The 13,553-nt window shown below is 38.5% G+C and overlaps 3 protein-coding genes across 3 annotated transcripts; all 3 read left to right on the top strand.

Annotated features, from left to right (window-relative positions):
- The first annotated feature begins 752 nt into the window (after positions 1-752).
- bloc1s4 (biogenesis of lysosomal organelles complex-1, subunit 4, cappuccino) lies at positions 753-4,598 on the top strand. Its single transcript, XM_086177764.1, has 5 exons — positions 753-1,182; positions 2,416-2,487; positions 2,567-2,668; positions 3,183-3,317; positions 3,588-4,598. Exons 1-5 carry the CDS (start codon positions 856-858, stop codon positions 3,684-3,686), a joined length of 735 nt encoding a protein of 244 aa, XP_086033890.1. The 5' UTR covers positions 753-855; the 3' UTR covers positions 3,687-4,598.
- Positions 4,599-5,563: 965 nt separating this feature from the next.
- On the top strand, positions 5,564-7,925 carry LOC147216199 (nuclear transport factor 2-like). The gene is made up of 5 exons (XM_086178219.1): positions 5,564-5,702; positions 6,416-6,531; positions 6,750-6,821; positions 6,942-7,040; positions 7,681-7,925. Exons 2-5 carry the CDS (start codon positions 6,430-6,432, stop codon positions 7,792-7,794), a joined length of 387 nt encoding a protein of 128 aa, XP_086034345.1. The 5' UTR covers positions 5,564-5,702; positions 6,416-6,429; the 3' UTR covers positions 7,795-7,925.
- Positions 7,926-8,095: 170 nt separating this feature from the next.
- Positions 8,096-13,424, top strand: rrm2b (ribonucleotide reductase M2 b). Its single transcript, XM_086178217.1, has 9 exons — positions 8,096-8,283; positions 8,781-8,945; positions 9,509-9,625; positions 9,793-9,926; positions 10,819-10,913; positions 11,039-11,172; positions 12,211-12,315; positions 12,420-12,533; positions 12,772-13,424. Exons 1-9 carry the CDS (start codon positions 8,203-8,205, stop codon positions 12,922-12,924), a joined length of 1,098 nt encoding a protein of 365 aa, XP_086034343.1. The 5' UTR covers positions 8,096-8,202; the 3' UTR covers positions 12,925-13,424.
- The last annotated feature ends 129 nt before the right edge of the window (positions 13,425-13,553 follow it).

The raw sequence follows: 13,553 nt of genomic DNA, 5'->3' as shown, positions 1-13,553 counted from the left end.
GTCAATCAGCAGATTTCAAGGTGGTTGGACCCCCTGTCACGTAGTCACACAACCAGTGCTTATTATGAATGGCATAAAACTGACATTCAGACATGTGGCCGTCTACATGCAAGAGTATTCCTAGCCATAGTTGGAGTCCTTAAATGTATTTCCACATAAGAGCCTTCCTAAAACGTGAAACTGAATCTCACATGAACGAAACCAAATTTGGAACCTACTGTTTTGTAATAAGGACTTGAATAGTATCCATGGTTATTTTACACGTGCATATTTACATGCATGTATATGTAAAGACAATCTGGCTATTATTAGGTAACCTTAAAAAAAACAAACAATATTGTTGAGAAGCAGTATATTGGTACGCACATATGCCTCCAATGATGTAGTAACAGTGACTGCCACCTGCCGGCCGAGGTTACGAGTTTTTCACTTGCATCGAGCTGCCTGTCTATTATGGGATTTGTAGGGCAAAAGAAACAATAATAATACTAGCAATAAAATATTTTATAATAATTCAAATGTCACAAAATGTAAATGCTGATGAGGCTTGAATTATGCTTATCAAGCAATGTATTTGTATAAATCAAAAACCAGCATAGCAAAAAATGTTTTCCTGTGTTTTATGAACATTAACGATATTTATAGAAGCGGTTTTACTCTTCTTCTTTTTTTTATAGCTATTTAGCGCGTTGTCGAGCGATGCGAAGTTTTGACCCTCAAAAGCCACCGTCGTCCACAAAATACACGTGATCCGGTCAGTTGACAGGACAAAAACACGGTAGTAGCTTCTCGTCCGTGTGTTTTAGGGTTGTTGTTTTTGTTTTTTTGTTTTGTTTTGGGGTTTTTTTTTTTCCTATGGGCAATATGGACCACCATCGGATAGACAGGGTGGGCCTTCTGTCTCCCTTGGAGGAGTCCAGCGCCGAGATCAGCCGAGACAGCGGCATCGTGTCGCAAAGCGCCAGCAGCCTGTCGATGGTTAGCGAGATCCTGAGCAGCGGCTCGGTGTCGCAGAGCCCCAGCTTTGGCGCAGCGGCCAACGTGATCTCACAAAGCCCGAGCCTGAACGAAGAGGCGGAGCCCGGGATCGCCGAGCAGCAGGACCCCGAGGAGGACGATGAGCTCCTGAGACACACCGCCCTCAGCTACTCCTCTTATATCAGGGCGACGGCGGGAGAGGAGGTTTGTATAAAAGCAGAGTCTACAGGCTAACTTGATTCATTGCTCCGGCGGGCTGAGGTTAGATAACGATCGTGACATTATACAACAAGTGAGGTCTTAGATTAGTATCATTTCGAAACATCGACTAATACATTTTTCCTATACCAAACTGTTACAATGACGAAAAGACATGAGACAGAACTGGAGGTTGCAGAGATGAAGATGTTGAGGTTCTTTTGGGGAGTGATTAGGATGGATAGGATCAGGGATGAGTCTATCAGAGGAACAGCACATGTTAGATGTTTTGGAGAGAAGGTCAGAAAAGCCAGACTGAGATGGTTGGGTCATGTACAAAGGAGGGATAGTGAATATATTGGTAGACGGATGCTGGAATTGCAGCTGCCAGGCTAGAGGTCTCGAGGAAGACCAAAGAGAAGATTTAAGGACGAAGTGACAGAGGATGATACAGGGAATAGGGTTGGATGGAAAAAGTTGATTCGCAGTGGCGAACCCTGAAGGGAAAAGCCGAAAGAAGAAGAAAGGGGGTATAAAGTAAGTCCCATGTGTAAAAGTGCATGGCTCCTTCTCAAAATCGACCAGGGTCAAATCTGTTCACATCTGCTCTCTGTGACCTTTAAATGCTTTAAATGTATGTTTTTGTTTTTGTTTTTGCAAAGTGTGAGCACCACCAGGTACTGTCAAATACTTGTCTTGCTAAGGTTACCTGTTGTTGATCTTGGGAAATGGTATAGCAGAAATTTTAACACTTTTCTCTAGGTGTTAATTAAATGTATTTGAACATCACAAGACAATGATCAAAATAGGAATCTGGACATCTCATTCGTGTAACACAGGTTGTTTTTTGATTGCAGTGATCTATATAAATCGGTATTCACTCAGATGCAGTCTCTCCTGCTTTACTATAAAGAAAAACCTATTGTTTGAAATAACATCCATGTCTGTGTGTGTAGGTCATCATTACGTGCTTTTACAGCAAAAGAGCTGACACTAAGTAATGTCATACAAGGCAGTTTATAAGGACACGCCGTGAACTATTTGCAGGAAAAACAAAGGCATGTGTGTTCCTATCTTGCAGACCCCCATCCACCCTGACAAAATTCAAGCGCATTCTATCAAGTTTCATGTGAACAGGGTGGAATTTCAAGTGCTTGTCAGTCATGTGAGAGTTGGGATGTTGCTCTTTTGCTGTAAATATTTAGCAAATTGAACTTCTGTGGAAAATTTCTCTTTTAGATCCTGTGTTTAGAGAAAAGCTTGGAAGAAATGCTGACCAGAGTAGATGAGTTTGTTGGAATGCTGGATATGGTAAGTTGATCAGGCTTTCAAAGTGCATGGTTTTTCATTTTTGTCTGCTTACATGCATCTTTTTGTCTTCCCTCTCCAGATTCGGAATGATACATCCCAAATAGTGAATGGAAACCTACCTCAAATCCAGCTTAAGTCAGATGAAATGAGACAAATATTCAGACGAATCGATAAGCTAGAGGTACGTTACCATTGAAAGGCAGCCTTCTCTGGCTATGTTAAGAGTATTTCCCATCATCTTGTAGCCAAAGTCTGATGAAAAGTACACTGTATGAGTTCTCACGTAGCTCAATAATTCATGTCATATCTTTACAACAGACTAAAATATGATTTACTATAGAAACAGTTTCACAATCTTGCTGAAACCAAGTACTAAATGAAACCAGTGATGTTATTTTGTGCAGGATTATTACAATCTCTGGAGAATATTACAAATGGGGAGACTTTGTGACATATTATGAAGTAGGTCACAGTTGGGCTGCAGCGCTTCATAGTGATAGACTCAATAGATCTGCATGGACTTTGGATTATATTTCAAATTTCCTGATGAGAAATAGTTCCCATATTCTATAATGTTTGTTATATCACTTTGGTTTGTCTGTCAACTTAAAAATGTCATCTGTCTTAAACTTCATTTGAAATTAGTTTGATTTAAAAGAAAAAAATCCACTGCAATTATGTGACATGTCCTGCAGAGCTTTGTGAAGATGGTGGGAGACAATGTCACTGCCATGGAGGAACAGCTCACACAGGCAGAAGGAGAATTTGGAACCTTACCAGGCGCTTTCAAAAAGATACTCCGCACAATGAGTGTTCCAGGATTCTTAAACGTGAGAATTTGCTCATGGGGCTGTGGTTTTACATTTTAAATGTCTGTTTCCTCTCTGTATTCATTTTTAGCTCAGTGTTTTCATCCATACAAACTAAAACGGGTATGTTAAGTGGTGATTGATGCTTGCATGTTGTTGTGGTCATGGCTCGACACTCATATAAGATATCCGTTTAGTTATAGTGATAGTTTGTAGCGGTGGTCTTTTACACCCTGCTAGCTCCTCTGTAAACAGTGTGTTTTTTTGTTTTATTTCTTTCTACCTTCATAGAAGCCGGCCAGTCCAAGACGGCAAGCACCCCATCAGCATCAAGAGATCCCCAAAGTTTTTCAGACGGATGATTATTTTATGTCACAACCTGAACAGTGACACGGGGAATAATCCGGAAGATAACTTGACTCGAACCTCAGAGGCCTCCTTGTCAAACTGTAGACACAACCTTTTTACTGCCACCCATTGCAAGAGGATCTGTTCATGCAGTGGCCTCAACAAAGCAATAGTCGCCTTTCTGAACAAGTCCCCGGATGATGAATCCGCGTAGACTCTCGAGTTTTGATCTTATGGCAGCGACAAGGACTGAACTGTAGCTTAATGATATTTCATTTAAAAAGTGCCTCACTGGTTATATCTGTGTTGTTTTCACTAATTGTGGCGAAAACTAAAGCAGGATGTTAGATTTGCAACAAGGACAACATCACTCCACCTGCTAATAAGACACTCAAAAGGTACTATAGAGGGACTTATCGCATTGTTCAGATGTATCACATGGAGAGTTAATCCAGCTTTTTATATAATTACATTCCCGTTATTGTCGTTTGTAAAGACCTGCACGCTGTTATGAATGAATCTGTCTTTGTAATGTGTAATCAGTCACTGCAAGCAATATTCAGCTTATCTGGTCTGTCTTCCATTCTAACATAGTCACTGTATTTCTAACCTGATTTTTCTGTCCGTATTTAAAAGCACTTCTTTCAAGAAAAATAGCACATTGCTGAAGAGTTTTAATGCACAATTAGGACCATCTAAGGAATCGACAATTGAATCTTTGAAAACTCTAATTAAGAGTTTTGGAAGTATTTTGAATGTTGCCTTGCAGAGAAAACTGGACCTAAGAAAAGACATGTAGCCTTTGCCCTACCAATAATGACATTATCTATTGTGACAGCTCTAATTCTTTATTTAATTCATCAATGGCCAAAATTAAATAAAATTTCATGTTATAAGTTGGTTTGGGCATGTTTTTAAAATTTATTAAAGACTTATTTGAGATATGCTTCCAAATTTCTCGTCATTTTGTATTTTTCCTCCCCCAGTGCATGCCTATGAATTTCGATTCAACAAATCATAGCTGGAGTGTATCAGTCAGACAGGAACTGCCATAACAGTTTATAAGATCATTCAAGAAGAAAACTACAAGCCTGGTAACACCAAATACCCTCAATACTGGAATCACACCCTTTAATATGGCACCTCACATTGAGACAGGAACTGCCGTATCAGGTTATATGATCATTCAAGAAGAAAACTACAAGCCTGGTAACACCAAATACCCTCAATACTGGAATCACACCCTTTAATATGGCACCTCACATTGAGACAGGAACTGCCGTAACAGGTTATATGATCATTCAAGAAGAAAACTACAAGCCTGGTAACACCAAATACCCTCAACACTGGAATCACAGTCTTTAGTATGACACCCCACATCGACATGTCAAATATCTGGGATATCAGAATATCAGAACAGATATAAGAACAAGCTTGTGGGTGTGTTTCTGAGATGGAAACTATTATTTGATTTTATTTTGTTCTGCAAGCATAAAACCCATTCAATGTTAAGTAAGTGCGACATTTATAGCTGTAGGTGACACTATTGTTCAGTGTGAACATTTGACAATTGAAGTTCGTCTGTATTTTTTTGTTTTGTTTTTTTCAAAGTAACTTCGAACATATCTTTTCAAGCAGCAGATTTAACCATAATAGTACTCCTAATGATAAACAAAATATGCACATTTTAAAAACATATAACTGCATAGTTGTGTGTTTCATGAAATTATGTCACACCATAATTATACATTGCTGGTAATGGCAAAAGAAAGGGCTTTCAGAAACTTTTTGTTTTTCTTAAATTTCTCAAAGAAACCGTGTTAATAGTGACATTTATTTCCTTGTTTTCTTTTTCTCCCCCGCGCGTTCTCCGATCCTCTAGGTGGCAGTAATGCAGCTAAAAGCTGATTCTCAGGTAAAAACAAAAGAAGACCGAGGAGATGAGATGGTTGCAAATCTGAAGAAGAAACGGAAAAGTTCGAAGCGTCCGCCTCTCAGAGGAGGTCCCGCTTCGGCTTACCCGCGGAATCAAAAGTAACAACCTAAACGGTCGAGTTGGTTCGTACTCTTTCTCAGTTTTCCTCCTCTACTTCCCCATCCGGTCGACACTCGGCTAACTAAGTCCAATGAGATAAACGGTTGTTTATAAGTAGCGGTATATTAAGCTAACTGTATCCATGTGCATGTTAGCACAGATGGAGTATAGTAGCTTGTGCTTCTACAACGTGACGGGCGGACGTTCCGCCTATTCTCGGGCCGATTGAAAGGGGCTAACCCGGTTTGTTTTGTCCAACGGACCTGAGCCAGGCTTATTCTCATGTCCATTTGCTAGCCAAGTTGTTGAATATAGGATCCAGACACACTAGACTTGTGTTTTTGATTTGGATCGTGTGAGAAGTGACCGCACTGAAAGGCTGAAAATACAGGCTGATGGACAAAAACCGAGTTATCTCATGTCAGCGTGTTCCATTGCAGTCTTGGATAAAAAAAAAAAAACACAATATACTAGATAACAATGCAAGCCATCGGGCATTCATATATGCTAAAAAAGGCACACCAATTGCACAAAGTTCATACCCACATTCCGATTTCTCTCTTTCAACTAATTTTTTGTCAGACATTTAGTAGTTGTATCGTTATAAGGTAAAATGCTAACTGTCCGAGATTACAGTTATTGTAAAGCCTTTATCTGAACATTTATTTTTAGTGTGGGGGAATTAAAGTAACGCACAGTGAATGTTCAGTATTTGTATTATGCTTACCTTCCACAGATACAGTATCAAACATGGAAGACAAAGAGGTGTGGCGTCATATTGGCGAGTGTTTTATCGAGACGTATTACAACCAGTTTGACAATACCAATAGGGTGGACCTGAGTCTCCTATATGTGAGTTTGCTCTGCGGCTGTGCAGCTTTTGATTCACGTAATGTCATTTATGCAACCCTCATTGTCCCTCCCTGATTTAATTACAAGGATGTAGCTGCTCCAGAGCTTTTGCTTCACGTAATGTCATTTATGCAACCCTCATTGTCCCTACCCAATGGATTACAAGAATGTATCAATAATTTGCTTTTCTGATGCAAGATCATTCATGTTTCCCTCAGTCCGAGAATGCTTGTTTGTCCTGGGAAGGAAGTCCATATCAGGGGAGAACTGCCATCGCTAACAAACTTGTTGTGGGTATTGCTTCTTAGCTGGCTGCCTTTGATTCATTTCTTGATCTTAATCTTGATCGGCCAAATTAAATTTAGTTCTGCTCTATTCATTCATTGACTTAGTGTTCTTTCAATCCACAGACTTTGCCATTTACCCAAATTAAACACAGTGTAACAGGACAAGATATTCAGCCAACAATAGATGGTAGTATTGTCATCATGGTATTTGGACAGTTAAAGGTAAGCTAATCAAGTTTCAGTCAGATCCTGTCTGTCTAAAACTCTGACTGCATTTATTTGTGGTTGATTGGATTCGTGTTTTGTTCAAGTGCAGATTTAAAATTCATTCATGCACCTTCATAACCTGGGACACTCATGGTCTCCTAAACCCCTTTGTGGTAAAACAGCAGTGTTTCAAAAGCCTTCTTAAACAGTGTTTATGTTAATATGAGCCATGACAGGAGCGACTGGTATGTGTGACAAATAACCTGACTTTTTTTTGGGGGGGGGGTAGACATTTTTTATCATGTCACACTGTATCTGTGTACCTGGAAGTCCACTGGTTGATCTTTCACTGACAGAAGTGCCCCAAATTAATGAAATCCCATACCCTGTTAAAAGTGCTACCTTGCACTTTGACACTGCACTATCGGAGATTTTATGGAGGAGCAAAGTAAGAAATCCCTACAAACAGGGCCTAAATGCATCTAATTCACAGAGAGGAGCCTTCCTCTGTTGTTCAAATTGTCCCACCCATTTTTAATGCTTCTGATACTCATGGTATTGGCCTTGCATGTATTCAGCATTTCACCCCTTTTTAAACATTATGTACAGTATCTTTTCAATTTGGTTATCATTGCTGTTTTTCTCCACACAACAGGCAGATGAAGATGCACCACTTCCATTCCATCAAGTGTTCCAACTGAAGAATAACAATGGCTGGGTTTGCACTAACGATGTCTTCCGACTGGGGATTCATAATGTTCCAGCTTAACAAATGGGCTATTAAGGCTCACACGCAAAAAAAAAAAAAAAAAATCAGACTCAGTGTGTATACACTTAAATTTGTGGGCAAGAGAGTTGTTAAAAACATAATCCTGTCAAATAAAACGATTTTTCACACTATTTGTGTCCCTCTTTATCACAATCCTTTTATATATATATATATATATATATATATATATATATAACTTTTTTTTACCCTGACAAAGAAATGTACGTCACATGTAAATGAGTGGGCGTTGTGACTGATGGTATTTTTTTCCACCCTTTTTCCACCCCCCTATATTTTGGGGGGTTTTGTAATCGTGTGTGTTCCGGAAAGCCGAAAGGGGGCGCAAGTCGAGTCTACTGTTGACATTTAAAGATTCTCAGCCGAACCGGCTCACCACCTGCCGTACTAATGACACCGACGTCGAGAAGGACTATCCGAGAAATGGATGTTACGGGTGACTCTCCTCAGAAGGACGGTCCGAAAGACTCGGTAAGCACCCACAGCTGGTTCTGTCGAGGTCCAGATCAAAATGTCACTCGAGACTATATTCACGTTTATTTCAAGACACTTAAATAATTTGTCGAGGTTTCATATTTTGAGTACAGTTAACAATGATGCTGGTGGTATATCCCTGCGCACTCACCTCGTCAAATCTAACCTTGTATATTGAGTTAGCTCGATGTCATTGACGATGTTGTTGGTCGTACCGAGTAACCGAAGATGAAATTGAAATAACACGAAGACGTGTGGCATGACCTGTTAGTCGAAAGGGACACTTCACTATCGAAAGCCAAACATTTGATTTTATACACAAATGTGTTGATGTTGTGTTTTGCGGCTCCTACATAAGAGAATGCGCATGCGCGCTCGCCCAGCCAATCTGACTGTGTCAAGTTACAAAGGCCAAGAACGGACCGGATATCCGTTTGACCGGTTGCGTTTTGTAATTTTAAAATAATTAAATGTGTGTGATTCATTTTTTTAAGACAAGCTCTCAAGATAAAGAATCGGAAGCCGAAAATGCTTCAAAAAAAGAAGAAGAGCCGTTGCTGAGAGAAAACCCCAGACGGTTCGTGATCTTTCCCATCCAGTACCCGGACATCTGGAAGATGTACAAGCAGGCACAGGCCTCTTTCTGGACGGTGGAAGAGGTGCGTCTTCAAACCAGCCATCAACAAAAGAATCTATTTTTTAACAAAATGCAAAAATCATTTTTTCTTTCTTGTGTTTTCTGTAACTGATACAAGAAAAACAGTTTGTACAAGAATTGACCTTAAGTGTTCACTTTATTCCTGTTTATCTCAGGGGTTTAATGACAATTATCTTTGCTAATTCATGTTACTCTCTCCTCCATAATTCTTGACTGTCAAAAAAAAAAACAATCAGCAGGAAATTGTCCAAAAATAATGGGAAAATTATTAATTTAAACAGTTTTATTAGTACACTACATTTCATACATCAAACCGAACTGGGTAGCATAAAGTGCGAAAAAAATATAGTTTACTTTCTACTTTTCTTGACAAAGTTGTTATTAACACAGGAAAGATAAATTACAATACATTATGCATGACAAATATAAAATTTGAATGAGATTCATTCCTTCATTATGTATGGTTTACTATAGTGTGCAAACTAAATCACCTTTCCAAACAAAAATCGTGTTTATTAAAGGGAAATAGATAACCCAATTCTTTCTCTTCGATATGTCTTTCAGGTTGATCTCTCCAAAGATCTGGTGCACTGGTACCGTTTGAAACCAGAGGAGAAACACTTCATCTCCCATGTCTTAGCCTTTTTCGCTGCAAGTGATGGTATCGTGAACGAGAACCTGGTGAGAGTGGAGTTACATTTAAGGAGCTTGAATTCTTTTTTTTATTTTTTGTTACATTTTTTGACAAATTGTTTTCGTTATTCTAATACATTTTTTATGTTAACATAGATTGGAGGTGATATTTTCGATGCTTCGGGCTCAGTTGGTTTTTGGGTTTTTGGCAATAGGTGCAGAGGTTCTGCCAAGAGGTGCAGGTCCCTGAAGCCCGCTCCTTCTACAGCTTCCAGATCCTCATTGAGACTGTTCACTCAGAGATGTACAGCATGCTCATCAACACTTATATCCAGGACCTGAAAGAAAGGTCAGTGGACTCATTGATCCCATCTTGCAATCTAAGATCTCAGTTTGTACTGTAAATAAAGCTGAATCCATCTGCAGTTTCATAGTCTAATACTTTTATTTTATTTCATTTTTTGTGATTTATTTCACTGTCAGGAGTTTTAGCTGGAAAAAAAACACCCAAAATAAGCACACCAAATATTGTGGCAGTTGTATAATGCTGTGGTAGTCACTGGCTTTAACCAAATCCTCAGCTGCTTCGATTGAAAGCAAATACGTTGGGCAAATATGTTTGACTTGAAAATGATGCAATTGTATCCAAGTGCCAGAACATTTGCTGCACACCAAGAAGTGCACCTGTTCCTAAGTGGCTTCACCCTCACCAAGTTTTGGCAAATTCAGTTACATCCCCAGATGTGACCTGACATTATGATCACAACAGCAAGCATTCTGACTGTAGACATTTTGACTTGTCAAAACAGGAAAACCACAGGTAGAATTCATCAAATAAATTATTGCATTCAGTTAACGGTTTAACTGAACAACGCTGGAATTGTTTGTTAGATCATGGCCAAGGCTAATTGAATGACTATCATATACTCTTCTCCTTTTCCTACCACAAAAGAAAGTTTACTGAAAATGTTTACTTTGAATGTTTAAAAAATATTTTTACATGGGTTGATAATCTACGCAGTCCTAACAATTGTAACAGGTTCATTTTGATACAATATTTTTAATATGAGCAACCAAAGGTCTTTTCTTCATTCCTTTCTTCCTTTGGTTTGTGTTAGTGCTTGGCCATTTTTTTCATCTATTCTCAAATCTTAACTGAATAGCTAACTAAGTTATCATGAAAGTACAAGTAGTGACAATTTTGGAATGACATTAAGTATCTTATTCTGTATGTGTTACAGGGACTACTTATTCAATGCTATTGAAACCATGCCTTGTGTGAAGCGTAAAGCAGACTGGGCCCTCCAGTGGATAAATGACAGCCAATCTACATTTGGTAAGAAAGACATTATATTCAAACAAAGACTGACAAACTGAGTTATCACAGTGCATTAAAGACTGTGAGGGAGGACCGGCACGGAGTTCAATGGCCAATGTTTTTCTGTTCGTTTTTGCCCATAGGTGAACGAATCATTGCTTTTGCAGCAGTGGAGGGAGTCTTCTTCTCTGGCTCATTTGCCGCCATCTACTGGCTGAAGAAAAGAGGCTTATTGCCAGGTCTGACATACTCCAATGAGCTGATTAGCCGGGATGAGGTGAGATGCTGGTGCAAACAGGCGTGTAGTGTAAGAAATAGCAAACACCCGGAAGAGCATACAGCAAAGACACTAGGGGAAAAATATTTGTTATTATCTCGGTCATCAAGGTAAGGCATCTGGCTTAGTCATGGTCAGTGCAGGTATTGTGTGGAGTGTTCTGTTCCTCTGTGGCTGAGTAATGAGATGAGATGAGATGAGAATGAGATGAGATGAGAACAACTTTATTTATCTCGAAGGACATTGTTGTGCCAGAGTTTCAAGTAAAAAATAACAGTAATAGATAATAGTAGGAAGGAGGAAGAATAAGCAATACAATGAAATATAAATTGTCTTAACTGTTAACTGTTCACTACAAAGATAACGCCTTTAACATGGGAGGTCTTTTCTATTTACTAAGTTTTTTGTTTTAAAAAAATATATATAAAATGAATGTAATAAAAAAATGACGATTTAATATATATATATATACACAATAAAGACAGTAAGAATTTGCTTAAACAACCTCTATTCCGGCCCTAATTTTAGTGTCACATGTTGCAATGTCATTAAGGAAAGAATACGTTTTAAGTAGTCACACTGTGATATCGATTAACATAAAAATCAAATTATGTTGAGCCATCAATCCATCAGTCTTCATAAATGTCAATAGGGTTGTCCTACCACACGTGGTACTGAAAACACCACACCCTTGTTGTTGGTAACAAGTACTATAAATTATTATTAATTACTCTTCTTCGAATTTTTTGCTTTATCATGAATGACAAATGTGAATGGAAGTTTTTTCAAGTCTGCTCAAGGGTGTAACCGCCTTGCAGCTGAGATTGGCGCAAGTCATTCTATCTTGATATGTCCAATATATATTATATTTATGCAATTATATCATAATTATATATGCAATTATGTTAGAAAATGCCACAGTGTTAAATACCACAAGTAAGTTTGCATTCAAATGCTGTCAAGGCTGTTGAAAGATGTTCAGAGTACAGTTCTAAACTTTTTCTATAAATTCATAACATTCTCTGATGTGTTTTCCAGGGATTGCACTGCAACTTTGCCTGCCTGTTGTACAGCTACCTTGTGAATAAGCCATCAGAGGACCGCGTGAAGGACATTATCTCCAAAGCTGTCACCATTGAACAGGTTCGGTGGTGTATTTTTTTCTTTTTTTAATCAGTTTTTGACACTAAAGTGTCCTTAAGAACATGTGATTTTATACATATATATATATATATTTGATGGTATAGGAGTTCTTGACTGAGGCCCTGCCTGTGGATCTCATCGGAATTAACTGCTGTCTGATGAAGCAGTACATTGAGTTTGTGGCTGATCGTCTTCTGGCGGACCTTGGGCTGGCCAAGGTAAATCTGTTCCATTTTGAAAACTACCTTCAATAAAAGCTAAATATTAATTTCTCAGTTTACTCCTTTGCATTGTGACTGGCACTGCGCCTAAGTACTAGAGCCCTGCATTGAGAGTATCTCCAGCCCTTTGCAAAAGATGCTATAGAAATATTGACATGTTAAAACTTAAAGTGGTGCATGGTGCTAACTGTTTTTGTGTCTTTTGTGCAAATTCTTGTCTTTTCCCATATTTTAGGTTTACCTGTCAGAAAATCCATTTGACTTCATGGAGTCCATCTCACTGGAAGGAAAAACGAATTTCTTTGAAAAACGAGTTGCTGAGTACCAGAGATTTGGGGTCATGTCAAGCATGATGGACTGTGAATTCACTCTTGATGCAGACTTCTGAAAATTCAGATAATACTCATTTTTGTTAACTTGGCTATATATATATTTTTATGTTGTTACATACAAAGAGGTCATCAGTTTTTCGAGAACTTTTTAAACAATAGGTTCACAATATTGCAGCAATAACATCATTTTGATGGACAAGGTACAATCCATGCACAATAGATTTTTTCATTGCAGATTGAAGCTTCATATCACTCCAAATGCCAGGAAACAACAGAGGAAAATTGAGTTCTTGTTTATTTATGGCTTCAATTACAGTTGAAAGCAGGTTATATGGCTCAACTTTTATACATTTTTTAAGAAGATGAATTGTATGTAATTCCCATACGTATGTTTTAACGCGTTCGAGTTATAACGTGTTTAATGCGTTATAGATCATGCAAAATAAAACATTTTGTAAAGTGAAAATTGTTCTGTAATGTAAAAGTGAAGGATCTGTTGGTAAGAACTATTGATTTTACGACTTTAAATAATAAATGACAATGACGAAAAACGTTATACAAGCTTTTGGTATTGTAAGGTGAATTTATCTGGGTTATATTAAGGACTTTGATCGTCAATAATCGAAGATGGAAACACTCCAACTATGCCACTCCTCCGTTTGCCCCCGCTCGCCGACAGAAGCGG

The sequence above is a fragment of the Fistularia commersonii genome, chromosome 30 (assembly GCF_037954325.1).
Source record: "Fistularia commersonii isolate RoL2024-O1a breed Wild chromosome 30, RoL_Fcom_v1.0, whole genome shotgun sequence".
NCBI lineage: Eukaryota > Metazoa > Chordata > Actinopteri > Syngnathiformes > Fistulariidae > Fistularia > Fistularia commersonii.
This window is presented reverse-complemented; position numbering and strand designations above follow the sequence as displayed.

Coding starts and splice junctions, on each gene's coding strand:
- rrm2b (XM_086178217.1), top strand. CDS start 8,203: ATGACACCGACGTCGAGAAGGACTATCCGAGAAATGGATGTTACGGGT. Junction 11,173..12,210: donor AGCTGATTAGCCGGGATGAG/GTGAGATGCTGG, acceptor TGTGTTTTCCAG/GGATTGCACTGCAACTTTGC. Junction 12,316..12,419: donor AAGCTGTCACCATTGAACAG/GTTCGGTGGTGT, acceptor TTGATGGTATAG/GAGTTCTTGACTGAGGCCCT.
- bloc1s4 (XM_086177764.1), top strand. CDS start 856: ATGGGCAATATGGACCACCATCGGATAGACAGGGTGGGCCTTCTGTCT. Junction 2,669..3,182: donor GACGAATCGATAAGCTAGAG/GTACGTTACCAT, acceptor CATGTCCTGCAG/AGCTTTGTGAAGATGGTGGG. Junction 3,318..3,587: donor GTGTTCCAGGATTCTTAAAC/GTGAGAATTTGC, acceptor CTACCTTCATAG/AAGCCGGCCAGTCCAAGACG.
- LOC147216199 (XM_086178219.1), top strand. CDS start 6,430: ATGGAAGACAAAGAGGTGTGGCGTCATATTGGCGAGTGTTTTATCGAG. Junction 6,532..6,749: donor TGGACCTGAGTCTCCTATAT/GTGAGTTTGCTC, acceptor TGTTTCCCTCAG/TCCGAGAATGCTTGTTTGTC. Junction 6,822..6,941: donor CCATCGCTAACAAACTTGTT/GTGGGTATTGCT, acceptor TTCAATCCACAG/ACTTTGCCATTTACCCAAAT.